Here is a 23,592-nt window from a genome sequence, read left to right on the forward strand (position 1 = left end):
CACTGTGATTTCAAGGCCAGCCTGGTCTACAAAGCTAGTCCAGGACAGCCAAGGCTACATAGAGAAAGCCTGTCTCAAAAAACCAAAAAACCTAAACAAACAAAAACAAAAACAACAAGAAAAACACTTTTAGTCCATCTTCTTATCCCTAACAGAGCTTACTATAAATTGAAAGAGTATTTTATCATTGTTGTTTATTTTGTCTTTTGTTTGAAACAGAGACTTATTGTAGGTCTCAGGCTAGCCTTGCACTCCTGAATGCTGGATGCAGGCATGTGTAGGCCTTACCTTCTGTATTTGTAAGAATGGGAATATTACTTACCTGGTATAAGCAGCAGTTTGACAGAACCTTATAGGAAAGGGCTATAAGTCTGTGACAGCAATGCAAATGTGACTAAGCTGTGGCAGAGCAGCAACTCAGTTCTACCATCAAATATATGCACTGCAAATAGTGTGCAGTGCATCTGAAGAGTTCATGGCAGATCCCTGCTAGAGAAAGACTTTTCACCATTACCTCTGAGATTACTTGGGTTAGAAATCTAAATACTCTCCAGGATCTGTGACTCTACCACAGCAACAAAACATGAGTCTTCTTTTGTCTGTTTCTTTGTCATTTGTACAGATATTACACAAGGACCATTTATCAATTCCAGTTTCAAGAAGCCCTTTGTCAAGCAGCTAAATTTAATGGCCCACTGCACAAATGTGACATCTCAAATTCCACTGAAGCTGGACAGAAGTTGCTGTAAGAAATGTCTCAAAATGCTGAAACTCTTAGCACCCCATATTATTAGTTTCCATGCCTAGATTTAATTTAATTTACTTGCCTCGTCCCCACTCCACCCCCAAAAATGGGGACTTCAGAATTTCTCCAACCAACCATGAAATAAATGTTCAGTTTGGGATGGGACAGGAAACTGGATCCTGAGATGCCGGAATGGGCTACCTCCTGTCTCTATGCGATAACTACAAGCCTCTCTCTTAAGCAATTGGAAGGAAAGAGAGATTGAGGCTTGGATTTATCTGAAAATGGGCCTTATTTTTCTAATCTGCCAGAAGAAAATCTAGCTAATTCCAAGAAAAGAAGTATACAGTATGGAGATGCAAAGCTATGCCCATCTGAAACCCTTCAAAAATGACCGGCATTTTGTCTGTCTGTTTTCATGTAGCAATATGCTGCGTCTTGGAAGATCAGAACCCTGGACCTTGGCATTGGAAAATGTGGTAGGCGCAAGGAATATGGATGTGAGACCACTGCTCAATTACTTTGCGCCGTTGTTTGAGTGGCTGAAATTGCAGAACAGGAATTCTTTTGTAGGGTGGAACACTGACTGGAGTCCATGTGAGTTCACTGATTGCACCAACATTGCGCATTGTTTCTTGCTTGCTCCTCTTTGTGTCCTTTAGCTATAGCCTTGAAGGGGCTGTGACACAGCTGAATATGTGTTCCCTCTTTTTTAGACCGTGCCACAAACTGTCAAGTGTTCCTATTAGGCTCATGCCCACAGTGAGAGCATAGCACTCTCCTACTGCCCTTGACTCTTCCCCTTTGACCTAGTTTGCTTCCTATGGCTGTGATAAGGACCGTGACCAAAAGCAACTTGGAGAGGAACGGGTTTATTTCAGCTTCCACCTTGTAGTCCAGCATCAGGCACTCAAGGCAATAATCTGGAGGCTGGAACTGAAGAGGGACCACAGAGGAACACTGCCTACTTGCTTGCTCTCCATGGTTTGCTCAGCTTGAATTTTCCCAGGATTCCCTGCCCAGGAGTGCCATTGCCCACAGTGTGTTGGGACTTCACACAGCAATCATTAGCCAATCAGATGGAGACAGTTTTTTTTTCCAATTAATGTTCATCTTCCCAGATAACACTAGCCATGTCAAGTTGAAAAAAAACCCAAAATCCTAGCCAGGCCACTCTTCTGAGACAAACATTGTCATCAGCTAGATTGTGTGTTTCTTTCTTACAGTCATTTTCCTATCTCTAAAACCTTGTTTCCATTGCTGCCTTGTTATCAGTCAATCTTGGAACTTCTCTCCTACCTACTCTTCCACTATTCACTGTCTCAGTAAAGATTTAATATGAAAGTTATGTCTGGCCACCCACACAGCCAAGGCCTTTCTTAAGTGGCCTGTCTGTGTCAGTTTCTATTCACCTCAGTTTTTGGCATACACAATTCACCATCGAACTGAGCAGTTCTTTATTACCAACTAGTAGAATGTATCTACTTTTTCAGCCTCCATTTTCCTCCCTAGAAACTTCCCCTTGGAGTCGTACACACTCCTATCTTCACATGGTCCATAATCGTCCTTCAGAATCGTCTCCTGGCTCTTCTCGGTTGAACCCCGTTTCCCGGGTTCTTTCCAGTTTTACTTCCTGTTCTGTTAGAGAACAAGTTACAATTGGCTATCTGCATAAGTGATGATGCTGTGCAGAGCCATGCCATCTCCAAAGTGGCTTTTACCGCTTCAGTACCACTTCCCATTCTCTTCTCACCTCAGCTGTATCCGAATCCCAAGCATTCTCTGGGACTCTCTCTTTTGGCCTGTAATGCTTTCCGTGTACACATCAAGCCGTGATATATGGTCCTCTCAGAAAGCAGTTACCAGTTTCTCATCATTTCTCATTTTATAAAAGCTGTGTCTGTGCCTTAAAAAAAAAAAATCCAATTGCTGTCACCCTAGCGCAATCCTGGAAAGAGAAAGAAAAATGTGTGGTCAGCCTGTTATCTAAACCAGCTGTTTGAAATTTCTCTTTAATCAGATGCCGCCCAAAGCATTAAAGTGAGGATAAGCCTAAAGTCAGCTCTTGGAAAAGATGCAGTGAGTATAATTCTAAATGGTGATTCCATTTTTCTCTTGTGCATTTTCTTCCCTTGTGGTCTAATAAAGAGAGACTGCGTGGTTCTCTTAAACCATAAACCCCAGCTCTGGCCTTCAACTGACTCCTCCCTTCTTCCCTCTCTTCTTCCCTCCCTTCCTCCCTCCCTTCCTTCTTTTTCTTTGTAATCCATCTCTTATTGGATAGGCAACATCTACTTTTCACTTGTTATCTTGAATGAGTTATGAAGATCTGTGCAGACACATCTGTATTGATCCTTAATTATCAAACACCCATCTTCCTGACTGACTCTTACCATTATGACTTTATTTAAGGGAATGGTCATCTGGCCATATGATGAGGGGTTGTTTCTTTTCTTAGGTTTTGGGTTGGTTTCATTTTCTTAATCACTTACATCCTAGTTTTTATTAAAAGTATGGTTTATGGAAAAAAATTTCAAACTTGGAAGTTTGTCAAGCCTCAGCCCTGGACATGCTAAATCAAGACCCTCATTTTTTATAAGCCCTCCATGTGGCTTACAGTGACTGGGAAACTCCGATTCTCAAACTTGGCTCAATACTGGAACTTCCTGGGAAGTTTTCAAAATATGAGTGCATGAGCTTCCCCTCCAGAGACACTGGTTTAATTGCTCTGGAGTGTGACACCAAGATTTGGGAACTAAGAGTTTTCTTTTGTTTGAGATAGGGTTTCACTGTGCCGTTATGACTGGCCTCAAACTCACTATGTTGATGAAGCTGTCCTTGAACTCCCAGAGAACCTCCTGAGTGCTGAGATTAAAGGCATGGTGGCACATGCTTTTAATCTCAGCTTTATGAAGAATTTTTTGACTGGACGTGGGGTGTTGGCTCGGCAGTTAAAACACTTATGGCCTTTGCAGAGGAGCTAGGTTTGGTTCCCTGCACCCCTATGGTGGCTCACAACTATGCAGAACCCCTGGAGCTGGGAGCCCAGTTTCCTGTGGCCTATTTTGATTTCCATAGACATCAGGCATCAGACATGCACATGTTACAGGAAAAACACTCATGCACACAAAGTAAATACATTTTAAAAAATTAAAGAGTTTTTTAAATCTCCCAGAAGTTCTAAGTACAGCCACACTTGAGAACCATTGACTTAGAGATGCGCTTTAGGATAACAAAATATTTTATAGAAAACCTTATTATTTATACCTTTAGTTATTACTCACCCCTAAACACCCATCTCATTTGATCCACCCCTTGGGAAGTTCAAGCTTTTAAAAAAAAGACAGTTTTATTAGTATGTAGTAATTATACAAAAATGAGTTTCATTTTAAGATTTACATATATTTACATAATTTACTTTGAGGACAATTGACCCTTTTATTTACTATTTTCCCTAACACACCTTCACTCTTCCTCTTCCTCTTTCCCAATAGTCTCCTTTTCAGTAATAGCTTTGATTATGAAAGAGGAGAGGCCATGCTGTCTCAGTAGATGGGGTCAGCAGCTTTGCAGGCTTAGAAGTGAACCTGAGACACTGGGATAAAACAGTCCAATGTGCTACAGAAAATCACTGTCTTATTGTATAGATACAAAGATTCAGTTTCTACCTTCCCATTTCCTGAGACGGTATATAGTTCTCAGAACTGGAAAAATAATTTTGCTATACTTTTATAAACAAGACACCAAAATATAAATAACATAAGCAGTAAGAAATTAAAAAAATAAGAAAGAAAATTTCCCCTTTTATTGAAAATAGATTCTGGTCCCATACACTGTATTTTGCTTGCAGTTTCTCCTTCCTGTACGCCTCTCAGTTCCAACCCAGCTCTCCTCCCATCAGGACCCACTGCCTTTCTGCCTCTCATAAGAAAAGAACAGGCTATCAGAAAGCAATTATAGAAACATAAATCCATTGATTCTCAACTCTGATTTTGCATTGCTATTTCTTTCTTTCTGTTGTTGTTATTTTTGTTTAGTCTTTAGTTTTTGTTTGTTTTGGTTTGACTATTTTGGCTTTTTGAGACAGAATTTCTCTGTGTAGCCTTGGCTGTCCTGGACTTGCTTTATAAGCTAGGCTGGCCTCGAACTCACAGAGATCCGTCTGTCTCTGCCTCCCCGAGTGCTGGGATTACAGGTGTGTGCCACCATGCCCAGCGACATTGTTACTTCTTAATGTGCATTGCAGGCTCAAGAGAGTATTTATCTTTATCATACTTTTATTAGCTCTTTATTGGCCTAATAAATTGAAATTACTCCTGGCAGATCAACTCCTGGCAGATCAGGAAACTTCTCAATTCTCATGTCTGGGCATGGAAATTTCCCTTTCCATGGAAATTTGACGGTGTGACATTCCGAAGCCGATCACTGAATGAGATGTGCTTTCAGTACCCATGTGCAGCAAGGCCAGAGGGTCAGCCTAGTTCAAGTAATTTCATGGTAGACATCAACTGGAGTTATGGAGTTATCTTAAGAATTTAGCTTTTCAATGTTTTTAAACTATGGAAGTACTAGCCAGAGAATTACTAGGAATAACATTTATATACCGTTATTACAAAACCCATACTTCACATATTTGGGTAAAACTAAGCTTAAGCAAACATTCTTTTGTAAGCTTCTGTGTTTTTTTCCCTTTTTCACTGAAAGGGAAAGGAGAAAGTAAGCTCCTGTGTCATTTATTGCTCTCTACTGCCAGCTACTGGAGAAAACAGTGTAATGCAAACCCTTCTACCAGGCTGTGCAAACAAAGAAGCTGACTTTTTTTTTTTTTTTTTTTTTTTGAGATCCCAACCTTGTATCCTAGGCTGGCCCTGAAGTTGCTATGTAGCTAAGGCTTACCTTGGGGTCTTGATTATCTTGCCTCTACATCTCTAAGGCTGCCATCACAGTGTGCGCTATCATGCATGGTTCAAATAGCCGAGAGCTTTCTATCAAAATAAGGAAAAGCTAGTTTTTGTTGCCTACAAAATACAGACAGTCCATACAAACCCCACAGTTTTGGCCTGTCTCCCATCTATAAGAACCTATTCTCAGGGTTTTTATTTCAATTCATATCCAACCAAAGTGAAAGGACTGGTGAGCCCCGTGGTTCCTGAAGAAGGGATGGTTGCCAGACCAGCAGCATTAGCACATCCCGGTGCTGCTGGTGGAGGTGGTAGGGTAGATACACAAAATCCTGGGTCTCACACTTTCTAAATCTCTTTATGTAGAGTCAGTAGGGAGGTTAAACCATTACACCACCGAGTGCTGATGCGTGCTCACTCACATCAGAGGGCAGAGCTGATGGCCAGAATCCTGGGAACAGCGGCAAGGACTCCCTCATTTCCCTCTGTTCTATGCCCCCACCAAGTGATGTCTTTCTTCTGAATTCGCAGTATGAGTGGACTGACAATGAGATGTACCTGTTCCGATCATCTGTTGCATATGCCATGAGAGAGTACTTTTCACAGATCAAAAACCAAACAGTTCCTTTTGGGTAAGTTGAATTGCTAGGTTCTCTACAACCCCTTCCCACTAGAGCCTGAGGAGACAGACTTAAACTTTCTTCAAGTGAAATCAAGGAGAATATCTAAGTAGACCTTATTTTTTTAATTCCTTGACAATTTCATGTATGTATATACTGTATTTTGTAGTTCTCACATCTGACTCCCACTGAATCGTTTCTTCTTCCTCCTACTCCTGTACCTCCTTTTCTATTTTCTTTTTTTTTTGGGGGGGGGGGGTCCACTGATCTTAGTTATGGTTGCTTGCATGGGTTCAGTCCAAAAATTTATTTGGCATCCTGGAATTTGGGTCACTTTCTTTTAGGATGCTTTTGGTTTGACTTGTAGATAGCATGGACATTGTTGTTCTCTCTCTCTCTCTCTCTCTCTCTCTCTCTCTCTCTCTCTCTCTCTCTCTCTCTCTCTCTCTCTCTCTCTCTCTCTCTCTCTCTGTGTGTGTGTGTGTGTGTGTGTTTTCTAGACAGGGTTTCTCTGTGTAACAGCCCTGGCTGTCCTGGAACTTGATTTGTAAACCAGGTTGGTCTTGAACTCACAGATATCTGGGATGTTGGGGGTATTACAACTTTTGTGCAACTGATTTCATGTGCTTTGGATAGTGTAAAGGTTTTGGGTCAGTTCTATCTTTCCACTACCCTGTATCTCCTCATGCGGAAGCCTTGCTCTAATCTCCTTCCACCAGCAGGGGGAGGACTTCCTTTCTTTACTGCATTCTCTCATTAAGAAAGAAGTAAAATGTTTCTTTTGTTTGTTCCCCCCCTCCCCAGGGTGGAAGATATATGGGTGAGTAACTTGAAACCAAGAGTCTCCTTCAGCTTCTTTGTCACTTCACCCAAAAATGTGTCTGACGTCATTCCCAGAAGTGAAGTTGAAGCTGCCATTCGGTGATGTTTTACTTTCTTTTTTTTTTTAAATTAATTTATTTTTGTTACATCTCAATGGTTATCCCCCTCAGTCACAGTCATAGGGGAGAGGAGTAAGGGGAAAATGGGAGGGAGGGAGGAATGGGAGGATACATGGGATGGGATAACCATTGAGATGTTTAACTTTCAAACAAACCATATATAAAGGTTGGGGGAGGTGTTAGCTAATGCTACAATAGTGTACACTCAGTGCTGAGCAGCATTCAAAGTCATTTACACGTTTCACCTCATCTCAAAACTTGAGATCGTTGTTGTGTAGCATATGTATGGATTTGCGTATGGGTGTGTGCTCGGGACATGGTTACAGAGGTGGAGGCCAGAGGGTGATATTAGCTGTCTTTTTCTGACATGTCACCACCTAGGTTTTTGAGACAAGGTGTCTCACTAAACCCAATGTGAATCAACTCAGCTAGGCTGGCAAGTGAACTTCAGGGATCTGCCCCGCCCCCTGCCCCATTTCCATCGTGTACTGGGTTCTACCACACCCAGCTTCTTTATGTAGGTGCTGGGGGTCAAAACTCAACTCCTCGTGCTTGCACATCAGGCCCTTTGCTGACTGAACCATCTCTTTGGCTGCACAAACTTGAGTTTTAATTCTACTATTATCCAACAGCAAGGGATTTGTTTCATTTGGGCACTGCCCCAGCTGCAGGTCCTTAGACAAAGATTTAGGCATAAGCTTGTTTAGGAGGCAGTGGACAGGAAATCTGTGGACAGGAGACTGAGAAGTGGGGGAAAGGTGACAGATTCCAAGTTATCAAACAAGTTACCATTGGCAGAAGCTAGAACTCTGGGAAACAGTCAGATGTGCACCCCAGTTGTCTCAGCGGAGGTCCGAGGGAGCTGGCATATTTACCACCTCTCACTAGTCGTTGTCTGAGACCTGTTTCCAGTTGACATTCATTTCATAGCCTCTCTAGCTTAACAATGGTCTCAGCAAAGGGAAGTCATTTCTCGCTAAAGGAAGCTTGGCTAGCATGTTTGGAAAGCGCAGAAAGGAAATGGGCACACACTGCCACCATTTGTTACAGGGACATTATGAAAGATTTATTCAACTCCCAAATCAGGAAATAAGGCAAGCAAACATCAGGTTCCTTTCACGTAGGTTGTCTCCCACACTAAGAGAGGGATTTACTATGGAACAGTGAGAATCTGTAAGAAATAATTTGTCCAGTTTGCCACCGCTGTTTTAAACAAGATAACAGGAATGGAAAATGGATGGTTCCCTTTGTCATGGGGGGGGGGGGGGGGGAAGTGCACCCAGGGCCACTCACTAGGTGGCACTATTGAGCTACACCAGGAATCCTATTTACCTTTGCGACCAGATCTCAGACCTGCTGGATAGGGTGTGCCTAGAAAATCTGACCTGTTTTTTTAAGTGTGTGAATCACATCCAGAGATTGATTCTCCTCCTCAGAAATGCTAGTATCAGCCTTAGACAAACCACTGGCTGAGGTCATCATGAAAGAGCCTTCTTTTCCTGGATTCCCAGCTATAAACTTCGGGGAGTCTCAAACTTTCCTTTCTAGAAACAACTGTTATAGAATGATTTGAGGCACTCTTGAGGTTACTAGGAGTTATGACTAATTCTAAGTTGGCTATTTGTCGGCATTTGACTTTCTCCTCTGAGTTACACCTATAGTAGGATGTTGTGATGTCAGACACTTTTGTTTTTGTTTTTGTTTTTTGTTTGTTTGTTTGTTTTCTGTGACAGGGTTTCTCTGTGTTAGCCTTGGCTGTCTTAGAACTCTCTTTGTAGATCAGGCTGGCCTTGAGCTCAGAGATCTATCTGCCTCTGCCTCTGCCTCTGTCTCCTGAGTGTTGGGATTAATGGCATGTGCTACCACGCTTGGCCTGATATTGGACACTTTAGTCTATGAACCAGAATGTTCCCTCATTATACTTTTTTTTTTTGTTTTAAACAATCTTCATCCTTTCTATTCTATCAGCTTCAGCCACTTACCATCTCAGTGCTGGAAAAATGAAGAGGTCTCTTCCCAGGCTACTCCATGCTGCAGCTTCCAAATATCAATACCTTTAATTTGGAAGACTCCTTCAGAGACTTGGGCATAGGACAGGATTCATTTATTAAAAAGGGATACTTAGATATGCTTTTCTGTAAAGTCAATTAATTAATTAAATGGCCTGGAACTCACTTTGTAGATCAGGTTGGCCTCAAACTCACAAAGATCCACCTGCCTCTGCTAGTGCTGGGGTTAAAGGTGTGTACCACCACCACCTGGCTGTCTTTAAGTCATCTTAGATGCAATGAAATTCTTGCCAAATATGCTAACTTTGCCTTTAAAATGCAGTACTAATACATGATAAATACTAGCCATTTGTACATCCTAAAATCCATTCTTTTTATAATGAAGCCTATTAATTTATAATTTTATTCTCTTAACATTGTATTATGTGTGCTTGAATGTTTGCATGTGTACCGCGTGCATGCAGTGCCCATGGAGGCAAGAAAAGGGTGTCAGATCCCTTGGGGCTTGAGTTATAGGCACCTGTGAGCTGCCCAATGTGGATACTGGGGACCAAACCCTTTGGAAGAGCAATGCCAATCTTTTAGCCACTGAGCCATCTCTCCACTCCCGCCGCTATTTCTAAATTTCCAATTCAAACTTTGAATTAAGGTTGTTGATGAACCTAATTCAGTTTACCAGGTATGAAAGGCACATAACTAACTGTCAGAATGTATCCTTCCATTGGCCCTATCTACCTCAAGTTTGTTGTTATTTTAAGTGTATATTTTAATGGCTTTTTTAAAAAGACTGTGTATTGGTATGCTCCCTTGGATGTCCTGGATCTTGCTATGCAGAGCTAATTGGCCTCAAATTTGTGTAGTCCTCCCCCTTTGCCTCTATAGCACTGGCTTTACAGGCATGTACTGCTGCATACAGCTCTAGCTGTACATTATTATAATAAGCCTTACTAAACCCTTTTGGGAACTCTGCTATAGGGAAGAAGTAACTCCACAGGATTTTCTTTGGTCTAAGCATCCTCTTTACTACATTTTGTTTTTGTAAATAGCTTGTCTCGGGACCGTATCAATGATGTTTTCAGTCTGGATGATAACAGCCTGGAGTTTCTGGGGATTCACCCAACACTTAAACCACCTTATCAGCCTCCTGTCACCATATGGCTGATTATTTTTGGCGTTGTGATGGGAATTGTAGTGGTTGGCATCATTATCCTGATTGTCAATGGGATCAAAGATCGAAAGAAGTAAGTGTCCTTTCCTCCATGTATGTGCCCTTTAGAAAGCAGTAACGGAAACATTTGCAACAAATAGCAACTGTTATATACATAGACCAATTACGTATTGGGACAATCATCTGCCTAAGTATTATGATATGTCCCTTAGAAACAAGGCAGATCTTATCAGTACTTTACCCTCTTAGCAAGCTCACATACTAGACGCCTAGCTTGGAGCTTATTGGCATGCTGTAGTAAACTGCATTCTATTCACAGTGTCACATTCAGACTGGAAACTCAGTAAGGGATTGTCCTCACAGATGAGCCTTGCTTCATCCATGGAGCATGACTTAACATGGGGTTTGAACTTTAATGTCACCTAAGAATGAGTCCCATGATGTTCTTCAAACTACTACTCTATTAATTATTTTCATTCCTCTTTGGGTGACTCAAACTCCTTATTTTAGTTCATACTAAAATACTTTCAGTTGAATCTTTACATGAATTAGTCTGTTTTATTTAGTTTTCTTTAATATACAGATTCTTCAATTCAACCAAATAATTTACTTTGAAAAAATGAGGCTGTGGAGATGGGTAAACTCACCTGCCATTCAAGTATGAGGCCGTGAGTTTGTATCTGCACAACCCATATGAAAACCACATGCAGAATGCAAGCGTGTGTAATCTCAGCACTCCTACAGGGAGATGGAAGGCAGAGGCAGGAACATCCCTAGATGCTCACAGACCAGTTATCCTGGTGTACACAGCAGAGAAATGAAAGAGATCCTATCTCAGTCATGGTGGAGGTTGAGAATCAACATTGGAGGTTGTTGTCTGATCTCCACATGTGCACTGTAGCATACATGCACTCACACACACATGAACATGTGCACACTACACAGATACACACAAAACACTTTCTGGGTAGTGCAGTCACATGGTTAAAATTTTCAAAACACCAAGGAGTCACAGAGTCCCTTAGCCATTCTTTGCTTCTGAGTTTCCTTCCTTTCAACCAAAGTTATCAGTTTTTAGCATATGTGAACTATGTACATATTTTTATTTCCTGTCTAGTAGGTTTTGGAGGTATTTCCAGATTTCTTTTACTTCCCACTCAATATGTTTTATAGATCCTTCCAGATTGGCTGTGCAAAGCATTTTCCTTTTTCCTGGTAATGGTAATTGCCCATTTTGTAGCAAGGTTCTCTTCCATGGTTACCAAATGTTTGTGTCTGTTAGAAAATACATGAACTCTGGTGCCCCATATGTGACCACTTCCCCTTGGTGGGGAGGCCTGATGACACTCAAAGAAAGAATAAGCAGGCTACCAATATGAGACTTGATAGCTTATGACCATATAGTGGGGGAGGAAGTCCCCCTCGGTCATAGACCTAGGGGAGGGGAATAGTGTGAAAGCAGGAGGGAGGGAGGAATGGGAGGATACAAGTGATGGGATGGCAACTGAGATGTAATCTCAATAAATTAATAAAATTAAAATTTAAAAAAGAAAAGAAAAGAAAATACAGTGAGTTTGTACAGGCAGTTTCCTGTGCATGCTAATGTAGCTGTAAGACAAATTCCAGCAGGTGAAAGGCTGGATTTAAATCAGCATGAACTTCTAATTTTAATCAATACTTCTGACCTGCCCTCTTAGGGGCAGAATTAACACATCCACAGCGCACCTGTTTAGGAAGGTTCCCATTTTCTCCAGCTCAACATCTTTAGGAGAGGGTGCCATCAAACTTTTTGATAGTCATCCATTGGGTCAGTGTAGGTTTCTTTCTAACATCACCTTATTAAGGTAACTTTGTTTTACTTAACAGGAAAAAAGAAACAAAAAGAGAAGAGAATCCTTATGACTCCACGGACATTGGTAAAGGAGAAAGTAACGCAGGATTCCAAAACAGTGATGATGTTCAGACTTCATTTTAGAAAAACACTTGTCATTTTACTGTATGCAAATGTTAACTTCATAGTATACAAAATATGAGATTATATACATGTCATTAGATATCAAAACTATGATCTGTTCAGTAAAAGTTGTCCAAAGAGCATTTGACTTGAGTGGGCATCTTCACTGACACTGCTTTCAGTATTTATTTCTGCCTTAGGACTTGACATCTCTTCTGTTTATTAATAGAGATGTTTATTTTAGAGTAAGAGAGGGAAATGTGCCTTTGGCCTCACAGTCTGTCCAAAAATAATATAATGGGGAAAGTGTTGGATAATTGGAGTTGGAATATAAAAATGATGTATCTTTCTTGGGAGCAAGGGTTGGATTTGGTATGGCATCCACCAGTGTGAACTGGTGGAACTGCTGAGGTTGAGAATGGTGCTCACTGTTCACTTTAATCCAAGTGTGACAGGTCACTGGCATTGTGCTCTGTAGCTTCTGCATTAACTCACTTCAAGTACTGTAGTAATTTGCTCACAGTAATACTTGAAATATACTTTGGCGCTACAGCTTCAAAGGAGAAAGAAGCCAGACATCAGGTAAAGAACATGACCTTTTCTCTTTCAAACTGCTTGATTAATATCTCCCTAACAACACACAGCTAGCACAGAGAACTCTGAATCCAGAACATGCCTGATAGAAACTTGCTTCCACTATTCCCTAACTGTGGAGTGAAGGAAAAATCCCAGCTGAATGTTCATATTGTGCCCAGTCTCTGAAATTGTATTCTTTCACAGGGTGTGAGCAATGCTGAACACAAAGCAGACCTCAATAAATACTTATTAGATTTGTACACTCCTCTGGTCTTCTGTGTGCTTGTGTGTCTGTCATTTCTGGCTTTCTTTCTATGGACAAAGTTGTCATCTTGGACCAAGGAATTATAAAATCGGTTCAAAATATTTGAAATCCGATTGTATACACTGGCAGGTTAGGAACCAAAACCTATCATTATTGGATGTAACAATACCATATGCCAGAGGATTGATTAAAACTATATTAACATGTTTGACATATTATATGGAGACCAGTGTAATGTTAGAGTGGCTTTGTACATAATAAATTTCATATGATTATAGTAATGGTGGGTCACCAATTCATCAAAATTAGGCTGAGTCATATGAAGCTATTTAGTATATTTGCATTTATATAATACACAGGTAGCAAAGAAAGACTGCTTTTTGCATGAGAGCTATGCCTACCAAATCAAGCTTCCATAACATCATCTGCCTTACTATTTTGTTTCTGGGGCAACCAAGAATTGCATTTCTCTCTTATTTACATTCTCATTTCATTGATACCCTTTTATCTTGCATATGTCCTGTTTTCTTTAATACAACAGGAAGATCTTCTGCAAGCTATTATTTAAACAACCCTTGTAGGTGAGTCTCTGTGAGTTCAAGGCTAGCCTGGTCTATGGAGAGAGTTCCAGGACAGCCAAAGTTATACAACAAAACCCTGTCTTGAAAAATGAAAAGTAAATAAGTAAACAAGCCTTATAGTTGGCATGTTCACTCTATAAAGTTCTCAATCTGTCCCTTAGTTCAACACTGTGTAAAAGTAACCTTCATAAGAACCAAGTCTATCATCTAACACCTTCAAAAGAGCCACTCCAAACATGGTAAAGGGACCTATGGGCACCTGACACAATCTCCAACTGTAATATGGAAATTAGAAAAACTGCTCTCACTCAGCTTAACTTTTTCCCAGAGCAGTCCTCATTTTACCCACCAAGTGAAGGCTGTAGTCCTTCTCATATGCAGTAGCATCCTCTGAAGGGATAGAGGCTTGAACAAAGATGGTCCTGTGCCTGGACATGCAATGGGAGTTGCCAGTCTCCCATCCATGTGATCCAAATTATGTCCATCTCCTTGAGTTAAACATGAATATTATAGTATGGTAGCATACACGTTTAATCCCAGCCTTGAGGAGGCAGAGGCAGACAGATCTCTACAAAGCAAGTTCCAGGCTAGCCAGAGCTACACAGAAAAGCCCTGTCTCACAAAAGTAAAAAAAAAAAGTATTGTAATTTTTTACTGGTTGGGAAAAAAATAGAATAAAATTTTGTGGTACATGAAAATGATATGAATTTCACATTTCATTGTCCATCATGAAGCTTTATTGCTACACAGCCATGACCACTAATTTTCATATTATCCAAGATGTTTTTGTGCTAGAAAGCCGAGCTGAAGAGTTGACTTAGGAAAGCTCTGGCCTACTAAGCCTTTTGCAGGCAAACATTGCTGACCTGTGGGCTATAAGGAAGCATGGATGTACATGTAAAAGAGCAATTGGAGTTCAGATATCCAAGGGACATTTGCTTATGGAACCTAAAGTATTTCTTTCCTGGGAATTTAATTATTTTATAAGTAGTGGAGTTAGTAAGAGGGTAATTGGGCTAGAAAGAGCAGGTGCTGATTTGCTCTTCCCTGATGTTTCTCAATGACTTATTCTCCCTTGTTTGAGACTCACTTGTTTCTATTTAAGTAAAAGGTAGGGCCTTAGGCTCAGGGATCATTGCAGAAGAGGGGGAGGAAATATTGTAAGAGCCAGAGGATCAGAGAGTTTGCTGTGAGATTGTGCCTTTTGGAAATGTCAGAAACTACAAGCATAAAGTCTCACCAATATGGCTGCCTAAACATGACCTGAACAGGATGACACCACCAGTGGTGTTCGATGCTAACATGGAAGGGGAAATGCTCATGAAGCTTCCACCCTAGAAAAGGAACTATAGGTTCATAAAGAATGCTGAGGGCAGAAGAAATAGTCTTTCCCAGGCTAAAGCACATCATGTAGCTCTCCAATACCAAAAGGTTGACCCTGAAAATATACATACAAGCAACATTATAGAGACTGAGTAAGTGATAGTTATATTTAGGAAAACACACAACAACAACAACAAAGAAAAAAGGCTATGAAGTTGAAAAGGAACAAGGATGTGCATGGGAGTGTTTGGAGAAAAGAAAGGGGAAAGGGAAATTATGTAACTATAGTCTCAAACATTTTTTTTAAAAGGTAAGACCTTAGCTTAGCTAAGACCTTTTTTTTAAAAGGTAAGACCTAAGCTAAGACAGAGTATACAATCTGTCTTCCTTGTATACTCACTCCCAAGTCAGAACTGAAACTGGGAAACTCAACTTTCTAAATCTACCATGTTAGAATCTTTTCCTTTATTAGCTCAGCACATACAATAAAAATTTTCTAGACCCTTTGGCTTGTGTCTCACTTTTGGAAGATCAGAAAAGGCCCATCAAGACTACTGGAGTCCACCTAGCAAAGACTGTGTCTGAATTCCCTTCTGATTGGTCATTTGGGAATGTTTTCTGTCACATAAGCGTCCTTTTTTGTTACTTCTCAGAGAGTGTGTATAGATACACTTCTGGTTGGAGATTATAAGAATAATTGCTGCAAAACACCATTAAGTTGCATTTAGAACCATTATGCATGTTTCAAAATAGCATAAGCACTATTCTTCTGGCTCTGGCTGTCAAAAGTGTACTGACTTTCTTCAAAGACATCTAGCAGTGACTTAAATCTTTGTTTGACTTGGATTTTGAAATCAAACTTCTAAGAAAGGCTTTGGTTTCATTTCACAGCAAACAGTTCTGTATAGTTTGCATCTTTAACAGTATGGGTTACTGTTTACAAACAGATGACTTTTAGAAAATCATGTGTATCAGAAATAAAGTTAATGAAAGAGAAAATCTCAACAGAGGGGCAGAAATAAAGGTTAAAAATCCACGGGACAGGGATTGGAGAGATGGCTCAGTGGTTATGTGCACTTGCTATTCTCGAAGAATACCTGGGTTCATTTCCCAGCCTCCAAATTGCAATATCTAACTGTCTGTAACTCCAGTTCCAGGGGATCCAACAACCTATTCTGGCCTCCATGGGCACCAGACACACAGGTGGTACACAGACGTACATGTGGGAAAACACTCGTACACATAAAACAGAGCAGGAACATCTGACTGAGTCTGTTGAGAAGGAGGGTTCTCTCCCTTGATCGTTTTTTCCCCCTTGAGTAGAAAAGAGCCTGGCACCCAGAACACAGTAAATAAAGGAATGAATGTATAGATGTCCTAGTGATTATTTTTAAAGTGACATTTCATTATTCATTCATTAGGCATTGAAATTTGTATACACGTGTTAAAAATAGAATATCATTATCCAGTCAGTTCTCTGCTGAAATAACATAATCATTATGTAAATGTCAGGAAACAAATAAGCAAGGGAGATACTTGAGCTTGCTGGTAGATAAAGAAACGGGTGATGTGAGTAAAAGAAAGAGCATCAGCACTTAGGGGCACTGGCTGCTCATCTAGAGGACCAGATTTGATTTGCAGCACCCATATGGTGGCTCATAACCACCTCTAACAGCAGTTTCAGATGATTTTATTGTGTGTTCTGGCCTCCATGGGTGGTATATGCCTATGGTACACATAGAATAAAAATTATAAAAATGTAAAATACTATTTTTGTATCTATGTTGAGATATAGGATGGAAGTAGAAATTTCCACTATCTTTCAAGTGAGACAAAAGCCCCCAACTTAGGGAGGAACTGGAGGATACAAGGGATGGGATAACAATTTAGATGTAATATGAATAAATTAATAAGATATATAAATAAATAAATATATAAATAAAATATAAACACCTAAAAAATCAAAATCATTAGAAAGTAAGATTGCCTTAATTCTAGTAAGACCATGGTCTTACTGAGTAGTGATTGATAATGGTGGAGGTTAATGTGGAGGAAAATGGTATTAATTTCTACCTGAGCATCTCTCATAATAAATTGTGCTCTGTGTGAAACATAGAACACATTGCTCAATATTATCATCCAACCCACTGTTCAATGCTATTGTTACATATCACTGTATATGATGACACATGAAGTGCCATTGTTTTAGGTTGGAGATGGAGCAGAAAGTGCACCATTCAGATGGAGCTATGGACCTTATATCAGTGCCCTGACACAGAATGAGGTACCCCAGGGCAATTCAGCAGTATGGGAGCTTAGGGAGAACACCAATTCATGGGCTGCCCTCAAACTTGCAGCGTCAAAATTCCTAAGGTGGTTCCAAGGAATCTGTTTTAATTAACTCTACACTTGGCTCTCACACATGCAAAAACTTTGAGATCATTTATTCATTGTATTGGCTGTTTTTCTATTCTGTGATAAAACACTTTGACCAACACATCTTTTAGAAGGAACACTTTATTCTTGGCTTATAGTTCCAGAGGGGTAGAGCTCAAAATGTCAGGGCAAAGGCAGCTTGCATGCATGGCAGATAGAGAAGGATGCTGAGAGCTCACATCCTTAATGTTTTTTCCTGCATATAAATTGTTGTACCACATGTTTACCTGGTGCCCATGAAGGTCAAATGAGGGCATCAGATACCCTAGAACTGGATTGACAGACAGTTGTGACTCACTGTGTCGGTGATGGGAATTGAACCTGGGTCTTCTGGAAGAACAGCCAGTACTCTTAACCACTAAGCCACCTCTTCAACTTCTGAGAGCTCATATCTTGAACTGCAAGCAGGAAGCAGGGACTACAAGCAGGGCAAAGCCTTAAGTTCTCAAAGCCTGTTCCCACTAACGCAATTCCTCTATCAAGGCCACACCCTCTTAAATCTTCCTTCCCCAAACACTGCCATAAACTGGAGACCAAGAATTCAAATGCCCAAAACATTTCCCACATGGAGGCAAATGAACACATTTCTGTTCTTGAAAGGATATTTAATTACCACACTAGTGCCAATATAAAAAAGTGCATTCCCAAGAAATCATCTTTTCAATTCTGTTCCATCTTTACACACAGTACACACCGTATACATCCTTTTGCAAACTGCAACCCAAAAAGTGAACTTCCACCTCACGCTGGGAAGTAGTATTTTAAAAGCAGCACAAGCAAAAACAAAATTACCGACTTGACCTAAGTTTCAAAGAAATGTCTTATTTCCTCCCTTGTTTTTTGTAGAGAATATAACAGATAAACAACACATAGAGCACTATTGAGAACTGGGTGAATTACATCATGTCTTTCTACTTCCCTTAAAAACAGTGAGAGAGTTGGTCAATATTTATATTCATTCCCATCAGCTTTCCAAAATTTCTCCTCATGGCTTATCTTGTTCCCGAAGTGGTTCGATGGCAGACAGGAGTTGCTGAAATGTGGGGCGCTTTTCTGGAAGCTAAAGAAAAGAAGACTTCAACATGTTAGATGATGAAAGTCATAACTTAAGGGAACGGTAAAGGGGCTGGGGATGTGATACAGTTGGTAAAGAGTTTGCCCGGAATGCAGGACATCTTGGCTTCAGATCACAGCACTAGATGTGGTGGCATACATCTGTAATTTGAGGGCTTGGGAGGAAGAGGCAGGAGAATCAGATGGTCAAAGTCATCCTAGGCTGTACAGCAAATTTGAGACCAACTTGAGCTACATGAGTCTCTGGCTCAAAATTTAAAATGACAAAATAATATAGGGCTGGGGATGACTCAGTGGGTAAAAGCACTTGACCCAGAAATTCTAATCTTCAGAGCCCACGTAAAAGTCTAATGTATGGCATGAGTCTCTGTGATTGTAGCCCTCCTATGGCACAATGGGAGGTGGAGACAGGAGAATGCCTGGAGTTCACAGGTCAACTAGCTTAGTGTATACAATAGCAAAGAAGAGATTCTGAATCAAGCAAGGTGGATGGTAAGGAAACCAGACACAAACACACTGTGGCACCAGTATATGTACACTCACAAACATCATCACAAACACTACACATTGCGTATGTGCATACAAACTCTGTGTGTGTGTGTGTGTGTGTGTGTGTGTGTGTGTGTGTGTGTGTCCTAATGTGAGTGACATTCTATTTCATTTGAGAAAGGGTCTCACTGAATAGCCTAGTCTGGCCTGGAACTTGCTATGTAGACTAGGCTGGCCTTGAACTCACAGAGCTTTGCCTCTGCCTACTAATTGACAGTGACTTTTGAAATGTAAAAACACCATAGAACTTTCTACTAGGATTCAGAATAAGGCAAGGGTGCCTTTTACTCTCATTATTCTTAGGATCATGTAGAAGTTACTCAGCAAAAACCAGCCCCAAGAATTAAGAAAGGAAAACTATTTGCATAAGACCCATTATATGCTGGAACATTCAAGAGATCTAGAGATAGATTCCCTCAAACAATAAAGGATTTCGCTATGTGGTCAGGGTAAAAAATATTAACAAATAAAATCAATAGCCAACAAAATAAAAAACAAAACAAAACAAAACAAAAAAGCCAAGCGATGGTGGTGCACACCTTTAATCCCAGCACTCTGGAGGCAGAGGCAGCTGGATCTCTGTGAGTTTGAGGTCAGCCTGGTCTACAAAGAGAGTCCAGGACAGCCAAGACTATATAGAGAAACCCTGTCTCAACCCTCCCAAGCCAGTAGTAACCAGTCAGAATATATAATGGAAGAGAAGACGTCATTTATAATATCAACAATATCAAAATGAAAGCCTTAGCAATGTACCCCTCAACTAAGGAGAAACTTTAAAAGATACAAATGTAGACTAGAACATATATTAAGAAAAAGGTTCCCTCTGTCAGTGTCATGGAGATGCAGAATTTCTCCAGTTAAAATATAAAGGAAATCCAATCTTAAAGATATGAATGAGCTCTTTTTAATTTAGATGAATTTATTTCACAGATTTTGTATTTGCAAAATGGCTCAGAAGCTATGAGGAACAATAAATCATGAGGGTTCTAGCCTACATGATGTCAAAGTATCACACAATACTTTATCTGTTATATAACAACATATAATTAAAATAGTGTGGTGCCAGTATATAAAGACCAAACCACAGAAGAGGTAGTTCCAATATAAATCAATATTATTCTGCATGGAAATGTAGAATAATATTAGTGTGGCCTCTCATGCCATTAAAGTGGCTCTTTATCTCTTGGTGGCCTTTTAGTAAGAGTTGCTTCCAACAACAGGGTAAACATTATTAAAACTGTATGTTTGGACTGTAGCTCAGAGTATACATAAGAAACACACAATAAAATAAAATAAATATTTTTAAAGCTTTAATTTTTGTACGGCTGACAAATGCTCAATGGCTTCACCTAGCATGTAAAAATCAAATCTCTCCTCCTCCTCTTCCTCTTCTGCAGGGGACAAAACCTCGACCAGACTTGTGCTTCCAAATTTATTTCCAGCCTCTGCAACAATAGCTCTGGCTGAGAAGCCCATGCCCACAGTCTATTTCCACACCTTTGCTCATGGTGCTCTCAGCTGGCCATGCATTGGCACCATCTCTACTCCCATACCAAGGGCCTTTTGAAGAGATTTCTTGATTCAGCTCCGAGACCAATGCATTCAAGAAGCTGCTCCCCATTCTCTGAGCTCCATGCTCCTTTCTATCTTTTTATTTTGGGTACATAATTAAACCTTCTGGATGTTTTCAGCACACACACACACACACACACACGCAAGCACGCACGCACGCACGCACGCACACAAGCATGCCCCACTGTGTGTATCTATGAGAAGATTTTGAGCTCTGTGAGGGAAGTAGTGGAACCTCAGAGCTAATATCACCAATTAGGTTAAGCATCAAAGACACTTGTGACAGAATTTTCTCCATTTTAGGCCCACATCTGCTTTGTGTGCCACCTTTATCTTCTACCTATAGGGCATGCTGTTATTTGGTGTTTCAGGGATTGGTGGGGAGGGGAGGGTAAGAAGAAGGAGGAGAAAGAGAGAGAGAAGGGGGAAGGGAGGAGACGCCTTTCGTGCAGTCTCTGTATGAGATTAAATGCTTCTGTCATGCATTTTTGAGTAGAGGAGACATTTCATAGTTTTGTTAAGAATGAGGCCTCAACCTTACACAAACAACTATAGGCAACCGAGGAAAGCTGGGAGCAAAGGAGGTGGTCCTCTCTAGGGAAGATCTCACAAATTGGTTGGCCAGTGCCAAAAGGTCATTCCTTAAAACAAACATGTAATGTACAAGTAACATTACATGACTTAACAGGTTATCTTTAGGACTATATAAACACACATACATGCATACATACACATACATACATACATACAATAACAATAAATTAAAAATGAGGACATAAGTTTGGATGAGAGCAGAGAGGGTATATGAAAAAATTTGGAGGGAGAAAAGGCAAGGGATAATTATAATTATATTATAATCTCAAACAAAAAAAACAGCTGGGCACTGGTGGCACACACATTTAAACCCAGCGTTTAGGAGGCAGAAGCAGGTGAATTTCTGAGGGCAAGGCCAGCTTGGTCTACAGGGCAAGTTCCAGGACAGCTCAGGGCTAAAAAGAGAGACCTTCTCTTGAAAAACCAAACCAAACCAACCGTTAACAAAAACCGTTAAAAATTAAAAAAAAGTGAGGACACTGCACCAGTCAGCCTGCCTTTATAATAACTGTATGACTTGAGGCAAGTCACTTAACCTCCCTGGACTCTTCTTTCCTTACTTGTCAGTTTTATTCATATTAATAATAGGGTGTTTTCTGATGAGTTAATGGTCATAAAGTTCTTACAACAATGCTGTAAGCTGTTCTGCAAATTGTCAGTACCAATCTTGTTTGGTTTTGTTTGTTTGTTTGCTTGTTTACATTACAAGCAAACATGACCCAGGACCATTTTCAACTTCTCTGTAGCTGTTACCTTTTCTTTCATCCACGCTGAAGCGCTGCCCACCCCTGCCCACCCCACCCGTCTTTCCAGCCTGCGCAGGGGCTGTACTTGCCTCATGCCAGCAGCTGTACATGATTTGGTAGATGGTGTCCGATGCCAGTTGGGGCCGGTAGAGTCTGTGGCCCTGGGAGACCTTCACAACCACCTCGGAGTTATCATATAAGTCATAGGGCTGCTTCCCCAGACTAAAGACCTCCCACATCAGGATTCCTGTAGTGCATCCGGGGGCAGCCACCAGACAGACAAGAAAGAGAACCAGCGTTAGAGCGCCCAGGGATTGTGGAAGGAACTTTACAACACAGAACCAGAAGTCCACGGGCTAGGGATTTCTGGGAAATGAGGTCTCCTGAAAGGGATGGGGCATGGAGGTCAGGTTTGGGTTATCACTTTTACAGTTAAGGAGTTCCTGAATTTCTTCAGACCTCTCTGTGCTTGTTAGAAAACCAGTGAATGGCAAAAGCAGTGGGAGCCCCTTGGGGCCAATGTTCATGGGCTGCTTTAGAGAGACCCTTGGGGTCTCATGCAGACTCACACTGACAACAAACTGTGTAGGAAGCTACCATCCCAAACTTATGTGTGATAAAGTCCTTGCCTTCTTTCTCTCTCTCTCTCTCTCTCTCTCTCTCTCTCTCTCTCTCTCTCTCTCTCTCTCTCTCTGCTTTTGCAGCTATGCACAAGTTCATTGCACAGTTAGTTTACCTTCTGGTAGAAATGTAAATATAAAACAATGGATGTCTATCCCACCAACTGTAGTTGCACTTCGCCTGTCATCTTTCATGGGTCGGGTACCATTTTGGGAATCTGCTAAAAGCTACAGGCTATTGCCTTGGGAACAGCTTATCATCCTTTTCAGAATGTTCACAATCTTCTAGCTCATAGAAGACATTGTGGACTAAAGGATAATGCATCAAGTTGGGGTGTTTGTGAGGATCAAGAGAGTGGTGACATTTAGGGTTACTCAGATGTAGCCCTTGAAAGCAAGTCCTCCCACTTGAAGGACAGGTCAATTCCTTACCACCTCCTAGCTAGCTCAGATCTTCCTACCAACCAGCACCTTCTAGAGTTGCTGTGAGGCTTGAGTGGTATACGGTGGGTGCACCGTGCTTTTGGAAGAGCACCAGGGCATTGAAAATGTAATGTAATCTCATGCTTTCTCATGGTCTTAGGCTACCCCTGTGAAAGGGTCATTCGACCCTTCAAAGGTGTGCGACCCATAGGTTGAGAACTGCTGCTTTAAGCAATCAGCCAGGTTCAAAACTGTGGACAACCAACATATACAGAAAGGAAGACAATTGTAAATATCATTAATAAAGCAGTCTTCTGTGTTGTGGTGTCTCCTTCTCTAAACACAAATTCTAAGCCAGTTATACAGAAGAGTGAGGCTCCCTCTTCGAAAGGCTGTACATAAATTCCAAAGCTAGTATCAAGGCATAAGTAATTAGGGGAAGGAGGGTCTTCTTTGAGAAGGGCTTTCAGAGACCCTGATAATTACTTAATTATA

At 40.8% G+C, this 23,592-nt stretch overlaps 2 protein-coding genes across 4 annotated transcripts in view; one reads left to right on the forward strand and one right to left on the reverse strand.

Annotated features, from left to right (window-relative positions):
- ACE2 (angiotensin converting enzyme 2) overlaps positions 1 to 13,179 on the forward strand; it is a 52,137-nt gene extending 38,958 nt beyond the window's left edge. Inside the window, exons 13-19 of the mRNA XM_084788987.1 lie at positions 623 to 745; positions 1,170 to 1,342; positions 2,766 to 2,824; positions 6,178 to 6,278; positions 7,071 to 7,187; positions 10,263 to 10,457; positions 12,251 to 13,179. Coding sequence (XP_084645113.1) covers positions 623 to 745; positions 1,170 to 1,342; positions 2,766 to 2,824; positions 6,178 to 6,278; positions 7,071 to 7,187; positions 10,263 to 10,457; positions 12,251 to 12,359 — 877 coding nt within the window. The 3' untranslated portion in view covers positions 12,360 to 13,179. The remainder of the gene's footprint in view (positions 1 to 622; positions 746 to 1,169; positions 1,343 to 2,765; positions 2,825 to 6,177; positions 6,279 to 7,070; positions 7,188 to 10,262; positions 10,458 to 12,250) is intronic.
- A 4,421-nt stretch (positions 13,180 to 17,600) lies between these two features.
- The window catches only part of BMX (BMX non-receptor tyrosine kinase), a 58,272-nt gene continuing 52,280 nt past the window's right edge, over positions 17,601 to 23,592 (reverse strand). For all 3 annotated transcript variants that reach the window (XM_084790761.1, XM_084790762.1, XM_084790760.1), the window contains 2 exons: positions 22,144 to 22,301; positions 17,601 to 18,579 (listed from right to left, as the gene is read on the reverse strand). In XM_084790761.1, the coding sequence (XP_084646887.1) occupies positions 18,505 to 18,579; positions 22,144 to 22,301 (233 nt within the window). In that variant the 3' untranslated portion in view covers positions 17,601 to 18,504. The remainder of the gene's footprint in view (positions 18,580 to 22,143; positions 22,302 to 23,592) is intronic.

This window comes from Acomys minous (assembly GCF_964271855.1).
Source record: "Acomys minous genome assembly, chromosome: 7".
Taxonomy (NCBI): Eukaryota; Metazoa; Chordata; class Mammalia; order Rodentia; family Muridae; genus Acomys; species Acomys minous.